At 45.4% G+C, this 13,184-nt stretch overlaps 1 protein-coding gene across 1 annotated transcript in view; it reads left to right on the forward strand.

Moving 5' to 3' along the window:
- The window catches only part of LOC124545142, a 76,654-nt gene that overhangs the window by 13,295 nt on the left and 50,175 nt on the right, over window positions 1-13,184 (forward strand). The window contains exon 2 of the mRNA XM_047123971.1: window positions 861-1,073. Coding sequence (XP_046979927.1) covers window positions 861-1,073 — 213 coding nt within the window. The remainder of the gene's footprint in view (window positions 1-860; window positions 1,074-13,184) is intronic.

Raw genomic sequence — 13,184 nt, forward strand, 5'->3', positions numbered from 1 at the left:
GTGAATGCCATTTTTTCTTCTGGTATTGTAACTATGTACATTATTTTTACTTTTGAACTGCAGTGGATTATTTATAACGAACTCCATGAGGGAATAAATATTCTGTGACACTGTAGTCGAAATGCATACCTTCTTAAGCAAATGTCTAAAAGATGATTGCAATTGAACACCACCTATTCTTACAGCGTGTTTTTGAACAGTGAAGACTTTCTGTCTCAAAGATGAGTTACCTCAGAATGTTATTCTATAGGTCATTATTGAATAAAAATATGTAAAGCACATCACATTATTTATTTGTCTCTCCAGAAGATTTACAGTGATTCTAAGTGCAAATTTGGTTGAACTAAGTTGCTTTGTAGGAGTTCCAAAACATGCTTTTTCCAGTTTCAGTTCTCATCAGTATGAATATCTAAGAATTTTGATGTTTCCACCCTATTTATTATTCCCTCACTCTGTGTTACACTTATTGGTGCAGTAACTATAGATGTGCAGAACAGAAACTGCAAGTCAGTCATAATTTTAAGGACATTGTTTATTATTTCTTCCATTGCTGTATGTCTGGTTGGATTGATTACAATACTAGTGTCAGTTGCAGAATTCTCAAATTGCTACAGCGTTTTAAAAGTTAACTAACAAATATTTTTATATTGTTTAGTTTCTAGGTTTGTCAAGCTATTACAGTTCTAGGTTGCAATTTGCATATACGAATGTTTAATATTAGAATACTGACATGTGATATAATATTAAGCTGTCTGGTACTAAAATGTATTAATGTTAGACATTGTTCTTGTTAATTCTTGCAAGACAAATAAATAAATAAATAAAATAAAATAAAATACATACTACTGGTGTCTCAACAGTTGTGTCTCAATCGCCACATGCGCCTGGATCATGCAAGTGAGCATCTGTATTCATCTCTGGCATACAAATGCCGTCTCTGCCTGACTCTCATCCCATCAACATTAATGTTGCGCCAACATTTCCGAGAATGTCATCCATCATCTCTGGTATTCCACTGCCATCGATGCAACACCACACTCAAGACTAAGAAAACACTGAAATGCCACATAAAGGTAAGTCATTCTTCTGCATTACTGGATAAATAATCTTAGAGTGCTTTACTTTTATCACTTTTCCATTGTTTGTAGTTTTTAATTTTCTTTGTTTTCTGTTTATAGTGTAACCATTGTCACTTTCTGTTTGTGTGTGGCACTCATTATAGAATAGTTATCTCTGTGCCTCCTCTTTACAACACTCTGTACTTGCGTCAGTGAAAGGTATACTTAACACTCATTGTATTCTAGAATTGTATCTAACATACCATTTGAAACTTACTGCCAGCAGATAAACAGAATAATTAGAATAACTAAAAAGACAGTTATTGAATTGTGTGCCTGTGCAAGTAATCTGATTCTGGATACTTCCGTTACAGTTTTTATTTTCTTCCCATACCTAATAACCTGACTAAGTAATGGTAATGGTGATGTAAAAGTTGTGGAAAACTTGAGTGGGACTTTCACTTTTCAAACTGAACATCTTCTTTAATGAATTATAGTAGTAACCCTTGAATATGAGTGATACAAGCATAACAACATATTCTGGTTATGGTATGGAAAAACTGTTGATTCTGCAATAGGCATTGACCAATTTTCTCTTAGCATTCCTCCCTGGGGCTAGGGGGTGTGGGGGAATTCTACTAGCCTGCTGTGGGTGAATGCATTGCAGGTGTGGTGCCCCGAGCCATTACAGTGCTACTACTGCTTTGTAGTGCAATTTTTGCCTCCCTTTGTTATGTTCCATCCCGTCACACTATCTTTCCCTGCTTTCCTGATTACAGCATGGCTTTCAACTAGGTCTCTTCTTGGCTACTTCCCATGACCCATTACGTTACCTCTTACCTTTCTTAATTACTTTTGATCTCTGTTCATGTTTCAAATCCATTCTTTTCCAAATTTCTCCAAAGTGTAATTGTGCAGGAACTGGTATCCAACGTTGTACGTGGGTATCAGCTCAGATGCAGCCATGCTGACACCCAGTTCTGCATAAAACTGCCTGCCAAGCACAAAACCTAATACAATAACCAGTCCATTGGTTCACTGGAGGGGGGAGGGGGTGGGTGCCATGTTGTAGCCCCCTGACAATGTAGCGGCCACATTGCTGGCATCTGTGGTGTACTGTCCACATGCATACTCCAGCAGGGCACAAGGATTCATGGCGATACTTGCCATGCCAAGTGGATATCGCCCTAGTGGGGTGGCACCCTGGGAGAGCGACCCCCATTTGGTATGGTTGACATCAGGGTACAGCCCCCATGAAGTGACTCAGAGTTTGCAAGCCAGCAGTTGCAAGGCCCCGCTGTCTCTTCAGATCTTAGCTCTCACTACAATACTCATTTAGTGCAACCTCAAAGTGTCTCAGTCATTGGTTCCATCTTGGGAGGGGGGGGGGGGGGGATAATGCCATCGGAAAACCCTATGCATCACAGTTGACAAAATTATTTAATTGTATGGATAAAAAATCTACTCACCAAGCGGTGGCAGAAAACACACATAAAAGACTGTTGTAATTAGCAAGCTTTTGGAGCTAGTGGCTCCTTCTTCAGGAAGAATGGTTGAAGGGGAAGGAAGAATGGTGAAAGAAAAGGACTGGAGAGGTCTAGGAAAAGGGGTAGATTTTGGGAAAGTCACACAGAACCGTGGGTCAGGGAAGACTTGCCGTATAAGTATTGACTTCTAAGACTTGCCGTATACGGTAAGTCTCCTCTGACCCGCGGTTCTGGGTGACCTTCAAGAAATCTAGCCCTTTTCCTAGACCTCTCCAGTCCTTTTCCTTCACCATTATTCCTTCCCCTTCAACCCTTCTACCTGAAGAAGAAGCCACTGGCTCATAAAGCTTGCCGATTACAACAGTCTTTTATGTGTGTGTGTTCTGCTGCCGATAGTGAGTAGATTTTGTATCTATCCAGTTAAATAATTTTGTCAATAATTGACAGTACATAGTTAGTGCTAGAACAGACAAGATCTTTCTAGAGATGAAACCTCATGGTGTGGCACCATCCTGATCAATGCAGAGGACTCCACTTGGTGTTGAGCCTTACGTTCATGTACTACTTTGATTGGAATTCCAGTTTCTTTTACTTCCCATTGGAGTTTAAACATAACAAAGAGCATTATCTTTGAGTGGGACTTGATATTACAATATGTTGAAGAGCTCTGTGCCATCCTAGCAAGGATGTAAGGAGTCCATGTTGTCTTTCATATCCAAAAGGGATGATGCTCTCAGAAAATGTGAAGATCATAGGTTACTCCAACATTGAACCTAATGTACCACCATCTATGCATTACTTTAAGTTCTTCTGTTTCAGAGATATTTTGATGTCCCACTGAACCAACCTGTGGCAATTGTGAAAATGCTGAGCATGACAGAACATCTTGTGTCCATCCTGCACCTCATGTCACCTGCTATCACTGGCACTGCCCCCACCTGCCAACGTGTTTCATTTATGAGTGAAGGAACAGATAATCTAAGCATACAAGTCCTTTGTCATATATCAATGTTGAAAACAGGTACAAATCTCTTAACCATGTTATGATGACAATTTTGTCAAAATTGTGGCAGGAATTGTTGTTGCCCACCTAGGCGACACAGGCCTCTTGTCACAATGCAGTGAATAACACCTGATTTGAGTTGACCTGACCATTTTATCATGCCTTCTGTCTAAACTTTGCTCCCCTAGATTTGTCCAGAGAAGCACTCATCTACTCCAGTGTCTCCTGGTATAGGGACCTTCTGTGGGGAATCATCCTATCGCCATGTGGACTTGAGGCTCAACACGAACCAGCAACTGAAGGAAATGTTAGCTGTAAATGCAGGGCAGCCCACTCTTTTTCTGCCCTCAGGGGCTCAGCGTTTGTTTGCTGTGTGAGGGCTTGGCGACCCCGTGGTTCCTGAACTGGGAATGGGTAAGCAGCGCCAGTCTCCTGTTACCGTAAGCTCTGGATATGCTTCAACAACCACTATACAGTGCGGCAGTGGAATGTCATGTGTCGCAGGTAATGGGGATCTTGGCTTGACTGCCTGGATCGTGAGGGTGGTAAGAACCTCTGTAAAGGAGTGCTGTGCGCTTATAAGCTACATGGCTGTTTAGGTGGAACAGTCTTTAGAGGGCAACCTCTGGGGAACCTGCAACACCTTAGTTGTATGAGGCTCACTCAGGCATGTGGGGCTCTATCTGAGTGGACCATTGTTTCCCTAGCTGCTCGTAGGACTGAGATGGAACCCTCGAAATCATAATCTTCTTCTCCTCCCAGTGGGAAGGGTGTACCGTATGGGAGTATTCATAACCAATCCTCCAAACAAATGAGGGAGGCTAGCCCTTTTGGTAACCCGCATCAGTTGAATTACAGTAACAGGGCTCGAGGAGTCATGAATTAAAATGTGTTTTTGGTCATTAAAAGGAAGGAGGGGATGTTGGAAAAAGTGTCCCCCTTCTATATCAATTCAGAAGAATGCAAAATCCCGAAGACTGGCTAAGTTTCACGGAAGCTCGAAATTTAGTGCGGACGTCAATGCAAGATGCTTTTAACAGTTTCCACAATGAAACAGTGTCTCAAAATATGGTAGAAAACCCAGAGAGATTCTGGTCGTATGTAAAGTACACCAGTGGCAAAAAAAAAAAAAAAACGGTCAATACAATCACTGCGCGATAGCGATGGAAATGTTACCGATGATGTGCCACTATAGCAGAGTTACTAAATACAGTTTTCCATAATTGCTTCATGAAAGATGATGAAGTAAATATTCCAGAATTCGAAACCAGAACAGCTGTTAGCATTAGTGACATACAAGGAGATATCTTAAGTGTTGCGAAACAACTCAAATCACTTAAGAAAGGCAAGTCTTCTGGTCCAGATGGTATACCAATCAGGTTCTTTTCAGAGTATGCAGACACAATAGCACCTTTCTTAGCAATCATATACAACTGCTCACTTGATGAAAGGTCTGTTCCTAAAGACTGGAAAGTAGCACAGGTCACACCAATATTCAAGAAAGGAAATAGGAGTAACCCATTGAATTAAGGAACCCATGTCACTGACCTCAGTTTGCAGTAGGATTTTGGAGCATATGCTGTACTCGAACATTATGAAATGCCTTGAAGAAAATGACTTATTGATACATAACCAACAGGGATTCAGAAAATATCGTAATGAGTGCTGTCGACAAGGAATCTCAGATCGATTCCATATCCCTACATTTCCAGGAGGCTTTTGATACCATTCCTCACAAGCGACTATTAATCAAATTGCGTGGATATGGAGTATCGTCGCAGTTGTGTGACTGGATTCGTGATTTCCTCTCAGAGAGGTCACAGTTCGTAGTGATAGACGGTAAATCATCGAGTAGAACAGAAGAGATATCTGGTGTTCCACAAGGTAGTGTCGTTCGCTCTCTACTGTTCCTGATTATGTAAATGATCTAGGTGGTGATCGAGCAGCCCCCTTAGATTGTTTGCATATAATGCTGTAATTTACCGTCTAGTAAACTCATCAGACGATCAATTCCAATTACAAAATGATCTAGAGAGAATTTCTGTACAGTGTGAAAAGTGGCAATTGGCACTAAAAAAAGAAAAGTGTGATTTCATTGACATGGGTACTAAAAGAAATCCAATAAATTTTGGGTATACAATAAATTGCACAAATCTAAGGGCTGTCAATTTGACTAAATAAGAGCAACTAACAATTAAGAGCAACTTAAATTGAAAAGACCACATAAATAATATTGTGTGGAAGGCAAAACAAAGACAATGCTTTGTTGGCAGAACACTTAGAAGATGCGACAAACCCACTAAAGAGACAGCCTACATTACACTTGCCCGTCCTCTGCTGGAATATTGTTGCGCGGTGTGGAATCCTTACCAGGTAGTATTGGTGGAGGACATCGAAAAAGTGCAAAGAAGGGCAGCCCATTTCGTGTTATCGCGCAATAGGGGCGAGAGTGTCACTGATATGATACACAAGTTGGGGTGGCAGTCACTGAAACAAAGACGGTTTTCTTTGTGGCAAGATCTATTTACAAAATTTCAATCACCAACTCTCTCTTCTGAATGCGAAAATATTTTGTTGATACCTACCTACATAGGGAGAAATGATCATCATAATAAAAGAAGAGAAATCAGTGCTCGAACGGAAAGAATTAGGTGTTCCTTTCTCCCACGTGCCATTCGAGAATGGAATGGTAGAGAAGTAGTACGAAAATGGTTTGATGAACTGTCTGCCAGGCACTTACGTGTGAATTGCAGGGCAACCATGTAGATCTAGATGTAGATGAAAGGTTTGGAAGGACTTGCGGGAAACCTAAAGTCTGTTAAGTGGCTGCGGAGTAGTTCCCTACTGGTTGAGACTAACAGGGCAAAGCAGGTGGAACTACTTATGAAGACCAAAAAATTGGGTGAATATGATGCAACTGTTGAACTGCATAATTCCCTTAACTTCAGCAAGGGTGTGATCACAGGCCGTGATATAATGGATATCGACATAGCCAAACTTATACAGGAATGGGCATTACAGGGGATAGAGGACGTAGAGCAAAGGATGGGTAGGAATAATGGAGAAATTGAGAAGACCACCACCTTCATTGTGACCTGTAATTCTCCAACGTTGCCTGACCACATCATGGCAGGTTTCCTCCAACTTAGGGTTAGGTCTTACGTACCCAACTCATGCGGTGCTACAAATGCCAGTGTTGGTCACACTACGCTGAGTTGTAGGGGTGAAGTAACTTGTGGGAAATGTGGAAAGGCAGCCCATGAAGCTGGTATTGACTGTCCATCTCCAGCAGTCTGCATTAACTGCTCTAGCAGCCACCCATTCTGGAACTGAGTCTGCCCTGTTTTTACAGAGGAACGAAAAATTCAGGAACTATGTCACTAAGGGGATCCCCTATGCTGAAGCCAAAAAGGAGAACAAAGTGGCGAAACCTCCCATCTTTACCAATGCTTATGCTTACATGGCACAGAAACCTGTTCCTAAAGTCGACACCTCGACGCAGATGTTGTCCAGTGCACAACCATCCTGCACCAGCACCTGTACTTGCATGTGTACATGCCAAGGCAAAACGAGTAAGGATAAAGCAATCCAAGCAGCCACCACAGAAAAGACACCCCTGCAGGCCCGGGGGTTAGAATAGGCCCTAAGTATTCCTGCCTGTTGTAAGAGGCGACTAAAAGGAGTCTCACACCTTTCGGCCTTTATGTGATGGTCCCCTGTAGGGTTGACATCCATTTTTCAAATTTTTCCTGAAGAGTGAGCCAATTGGGGGAAGGGCGCCTTACATGATGTGTCATGTCCATTGTGCATTGAGAGCTTTAGCCCACTTTCTCGTAATGGCATTGCAGTCCCACTCTCCTCCATCTCTAGAAACAAGGCACCTTCCTGAGTGCGTTTTCCTTCATCCGCTGTGCAGTGTTGTTTTCTCCACCGATGAGGACCATGGAATTCTTTGCACTTCATATCCAGCACAGTAGCCAGTCCACTGTGGTGTGGCCGCCATGTACGCTGTTGGTTGTAGCCCTATGACTACAGATGGATTGCTCTGCTGATGCCTGTGCCGCTAACTCCCTACATATGCAAAAGAGTAGATGCCTGTCAACGTGGGGCATCGGGACTCCTGGCAATGACCATCCTGCCATGGCTTTTTCTGCAGCTGGGGGTGCCTGTGGGGAGGGCCCTTGGTCGAAGTTGGTGGCATCAGGGCGGATAACGCGCGATGAAGTGTACCACGTCATCACTTGCTGGTCGTCATATGCCAGCAGTAACTAAGCATTCCAAGTCTCAGTACAATGCAACGAAGTATGATCCTAAATCGTTCCCCTCCCTGGTCACACCATGGGAGGAACGCCAGGTTAAGGATGGCACTGAACCTTATTCGCCCCGGTACCGTGTATGTAAGAGACCTCATGGGGACTTCTTTGTCTCAATGAAGCCTCAGTTTTTTGTAGAGCATTTAGAGGACAAGTTTGGGGAGGTGATGGGCTTGTTCAAAATGCAGTCAGCGTCAGTCGTGATAGAAATGGCATCTTCTGCCCAGTCACGGGCATTACTCGCTTGTGACAAGCTGAGAGATGTTTGTTACCATCACACCTCATAAAAGCTTAAATATTATGGTCCAGGGTGTTATATTCCACAGGGACCTTCTATTGCTGTCCAACGACAAGTTGTGTGCCAACTTAAGAGCGACGAGGAGTTCATTTTGTCTGGTGCGTCCATAGGGGTCTGAGGGATAATCAGGTTGCCACCAGTGCCTTCATCTTGGCCTTCGAGGGTGACACATTACCCGAGAAGGTCAAGCAGATGGTCTACCCCTGTGATGTCAAGTCATATATCCTTACCCCAGTGCAGCGCTTTAAGTGCTGGTAGTTCAGCCATATGTCTTTCCCCTGTACTTCCAGCATCACAGGTCAAGATTGTGGACGTCCATTCCATCCCAATACTCCATGTGCCCTGCCTCCCATCTGTGTCAACTGCAGAGAGCATTGTTCCCCTTGCTCACCAGACTGCAGGAAAGGAAAAACGTGGAATACAAGACCCTGGACTGACTGACCTACACTGAGGCCAAGAGGAAATTTGAGCGCCTACATGCTGTGGCTATGACCTCCCCTTATGCTGCCGTTATGAGAACAGTTGTAGCCCCATCAGTTCTGCAAGTTCCAGTCAGCTCTCAGAGCCAGAAGACTACACCTGCCCCCTTGATGGTGGGGCAGCACTTCCCTCCATGTTGCTCCTGCACCACCTACCTGAGGAGCACTGTCTCCCCCAACCATCGGGGACACCAGTCCCCACTTCTCAAGCCGGAGAAGCGTAAGTCTTGCTTGGCTCCTCTCGCTACTTAGGGGTCCCTTTGGTCACTGCCTTCCCAGGTTTCTGCTAGTGGGAAAGATGACACCCGCCAGTGGTTGAAGTGCCCAAAAGCAGTTGGTTGTATGGCTTCACGATCATCCTCAGTCCTGGAGACTGAATCAGTGAAGCCCTCCCAGCCAGAGAAACCCAAGGACCAGTGAGAGAAATCCAGAAAGAAAACCCCCAAGACCAAGGGAATTGTGGTGGCACCCACACCACCACTGCCTACAAGCTCAGTGTCTGAGGACGAGGTGAAGATTGTGGCATCTGCTGAGGACTTAGATCTCGCCAGACCATCAAACACATGGATATAGCCTGTTCAGGAAATAAGTCAGTGACAGCAGATGACCCTGAGGTGTAGACTACCTCATTGAGTGTTTCATGTCTTCCCAGTCTCACGATCACGTCATCCTCCAGTGGAATTTCAGCGGTTTTTTCCACCACCTGGCTGAGCTATGGCAACTGTTAACCTTTACACCTGCTTTCTGCATTGCCCTCCAGGAAACTTGGTTCCCAGCAGTGCAGACCCCTGCCCTTCGCAGCTATAAGGGACATTACAAGAACCATAGTGAATGTAATAGTGTGTCAGGTGGAGTTTGTGTTTATGTCCTGAACTCGGTATGTAGCGAACCTGTGCCCCTTCAAACTCCTCTTGAAGCTGTGGCTGTCAGGATATGGATGATGCAGGAAATAACTGTCTGCAATGTATGTCTCCCTCCAGATGGTGCGGTACCCCTGAACTTATTGGCTGCACTGGTTGATCAACTCCCTAAACCTTTCCTGCTTTTGGGAGATTTTAATGCCCATAGCCCCTTGTGGGGTAGCACTATGCTTACTGGCCAAGGCAGAGATGTCGAAACTCTACTGTCTCAGTTCGATCTCTGCCTCTTGAACACTGGGGCTGCCACACATTTCATTGTGGCTCATGGCAGTTACTCGACCATTGACTTACCCATTTTTAACCCTGAACTTCTCCCATCTATCCACTGGAGAGCATATGATGACCTGTGTGGTAGTGTCCACTTCCCCATCTTCCTCTCTCTTGGCGTCATGCCCACAGATGGCTACCCAGATGGACTTTAAACAAGGCAGTATGGGTAGCCCGTCACCTCTGCTGTCACTGTTGAATCTCCCCCATGTGGTGCCATCGATGTTGTGATTGAGCAGGTCACTACAACGATAATTTCTGCAGCGGAAAACGCGATCCCTCATTCTTTAGAGTGCCTCCAGTGAAAGACAGTCCCTTGGTCCTCGCTGGAAGTCGCTGAGGAAATTAAAGAGCATTGGCGAGCTCTACAGCAACATAAGCAGCACCCTTCCCTAGAGCACCTAATAGCCTTTAAGTGGCTCCGTGCCCGCATTCACCTGCTTATAATAGACAGAAAAAGGAGTGTTGGGAGAGGTACGTGTTGATATTGGGTGCCATACGTCACCTTCTCAAGTCTGGACGAAGATCAGATGTGTTTGTGGATACCAGGCCCCAACAGGTGTCCCTGGCATTAACATCAATGACTTGCTCTCTACCGATGTAAACGCATTTGCCGAACACTTTGATGAGCACTATGCTTGACCCTCTGCATCGGAGAACTACCGTCTAGCCTTTCGCACCCTCAAACAGCGGATGGAAAGGAAAATCCTCTCATTCACTACACGCGACAGCGAACCCTATAATGCCACATTTACAGAGTGGGAGCTCCTCAGCACCCTTGCACGACACAGCTCCTGGGCCGGATCAGATCCACAGTCAGATGATTAAACGTCTCTCGTCTGACTACAAGCGATATCTCCTCGTGATCTTCAACCGGATCTGGTGGGACGGCGTCTTTCCATTGCAATGGCAGGAGAGCATCATCATTCTGGTGCTAAAACCTGGTAAAAATCCACTTGATGTGGATAGCTATCAGCCCATCAGCCTCACCAACGTTCTCTGTGAGCTACTGGAACGTATGGTGTGTCGGCGGTTGGGTTGGGTCCTGGAGTCACGTGGTTTACTGGCTCCATGTCAGGGCGGCTTCCGGCAGGGTCGCTCTACCACTGATAATCTTGTGTCCCTCAAGTCTGCCAACCGGTTAGCCTTTCCCAGGTCCCAACGTCTGGTTGCAGTCTTTTTTGACTTTCTTAAAACATAAGACACGACCTGGCGGCATCATATCTTTGCCACGTTGTATGAGTGGGGTCCCGATTTTTATCCAGATCTTTCTGTTGCTGCATTCTTTCCGTGTCCAAGTTGGTGCCTTCCATAATAACCCTCGTTATTCAGGAGAATGGTGTTCCACATGGTTCCGTATTGAGTGTATATCTATTTTAGTGGCCATCAACAGCTGATCCTCCAGTACTGGTGTTGCTGAGCGGCGCGTACAGGGAGTCATTCACAAGGCGCAATCAGGGGCTCTAGCCCACGGCTTCCAGTTTCAGCCGCGAAGTCGTGTGTCATGCACTTCTGTCAGCATCGTACCGTTCATCCGTAACCTGAACTTTATCTTAATGCCGATCCACTCACTGTAGTAGAGACATATAGGTTCTTAGGACTGGTTTTTGACACCCGATTGAGTTGGTTACCTCACTTTCGTCAGCTTAAGCAGGAGTGCTGGCAGCACCTCAATGCTCTCCGCTGCCTGAGCAACACCAAGTGGGGTGCAGATCGCTCTACGCTGCTGCAGCTCTACAGAGCCCAGTTTTCAATCCTGCCTTGACTATGGGAGTCTGGTTTACATTTCGACAGCGCCCTCAGTGTTGCGTATACTCGACCCAGTGTACCACTATGGCATACGCCTAGCGATGGGAGCTTTAAGAATGAGTCCAGTGACCAGTGTCCTGGTGGTGGCTGGAGTCCCTCCATTGTGGATCCGACATGCACAACTGCTCGCCAGTTACATTGCACACATTCGCAGTTCTCCTGAGCATCCGAATTACCGTCTCCTTTTACCACCCGCGGCAGTTCATCTCCCACATTGGTGGCCCGGGTGAGGGCTCATGATCGCAGTTCGCATGCGATCCCTTCTCTCTGAACTTCAGTCTTCCCTTTACCACCTCTACTCGAGGTCCATTCATATACACCTACATGGTGTACACCTCGGCTGAATCTTTCTCTGGACCTTTTGCATTTCCATAAGGACTCCATTAACCCCGCCACTCTCCGCTGTCATTTCCTCTCGATTCTTTGTGTGTTCTGGGGTTCAGAAGTTGTTTACACCGACGGCTTGATGGCTAATGGTAATGTCGGCTTTGCCTATGTCCACAGAGGCCATATTGAACAGCATTCCTTGCCCACTGGCTGCAGTGTATTTATTCACTGCACAGCTTGTGGCCATATCTCGTGCACTTCAGTACATCCATTTGTGTTCAGGTGAGTTGTTTCTTCTCTGTTATGATTCCCTGAGCAGCTTACAAGCTATTGACCAATGCTACCCTCGCCGGCCTTCGATAACAAACATAGAAGAGTCCATCTCTGCCCTGGAATGTTCCAGTTGTTCATTGTTGTTTAGGTGGACCCCAGGACACGTAAGAATCCCAGGCAATGAACTTGTTGACAGGCTGGCCAAACAGGCTACACGGAAACTGCTCCTGGAGATGGGCATCTCTGAAACTGACCTGTGTTCTGTCTTACACTGCAAGGTTTCTCGGCTTTGGGAGACAGAGTGGCATAACAGTATGCACAACAAACTGCACGTCATTAAGGATACTGCGAATGTATGGTAGTCTTCCCTGCGGCTTCTTGTCCTTTGTAGACTCCACGTTGGCCATACATGGCTCACACGCGATTACCTCCTCCATCGCGAGGACCCACCTCAGTGTCTCTGTGGCTCCCAAATGACAGTCGTCCACGTCTTGCTGGACTGTCCACTTTTAGCCACTCTGTGGTGGACTTTTAACTTTTCCGGCACCTTACCTTCGGTGTTGGCAGACAATGCCTCTACAGCAGTTTTAGTTTTATGTTTAATCACGTGGGTGGGTTTTATCATTTGATCTGAGTTTCAGCACATGTCCTTTGTCCCTCTGTGTCCTCCACCCTGGGCTTTTAGGGTGCAGGTTTTAATGTGTTCTTTTTTTATTCTCATGGTCAGCCAGCCATGGTAATCTGCTTTCTTGTTTCTAATCTCCTCTCTCTGTTTCTTGCATCACCCTGAGGGTTTCTTGTCCTGTTTTGTCCATTGTAGTGTTTGTTGTCCTTCTGTCATTCTTCTGGTTCTTCCTATCTCCTGTTATTGTGCCGTACGTCGTCTTTGTTTTCTTCCTTCCCTTGGGTAATTGTTCTACTGGAAACAAGGGACTGATGACCTCACAGTT

Source organism: Schistocerca americana, chromosome 8, assembly GCF_021461395.2.
Source record: "Schistocerca americana isolate TAMUIC-IGC-003095 chromosome 8, iqSchAmer2.1, whole genome shotgun sequence".
NCBI classification, from domain to species: domain Eukaryota; kingdom Metazoa; phylum Arthropoda; class Insecta; order Orthoptera; family Acrididae; genus Schistocerca; species Schistocerca americana.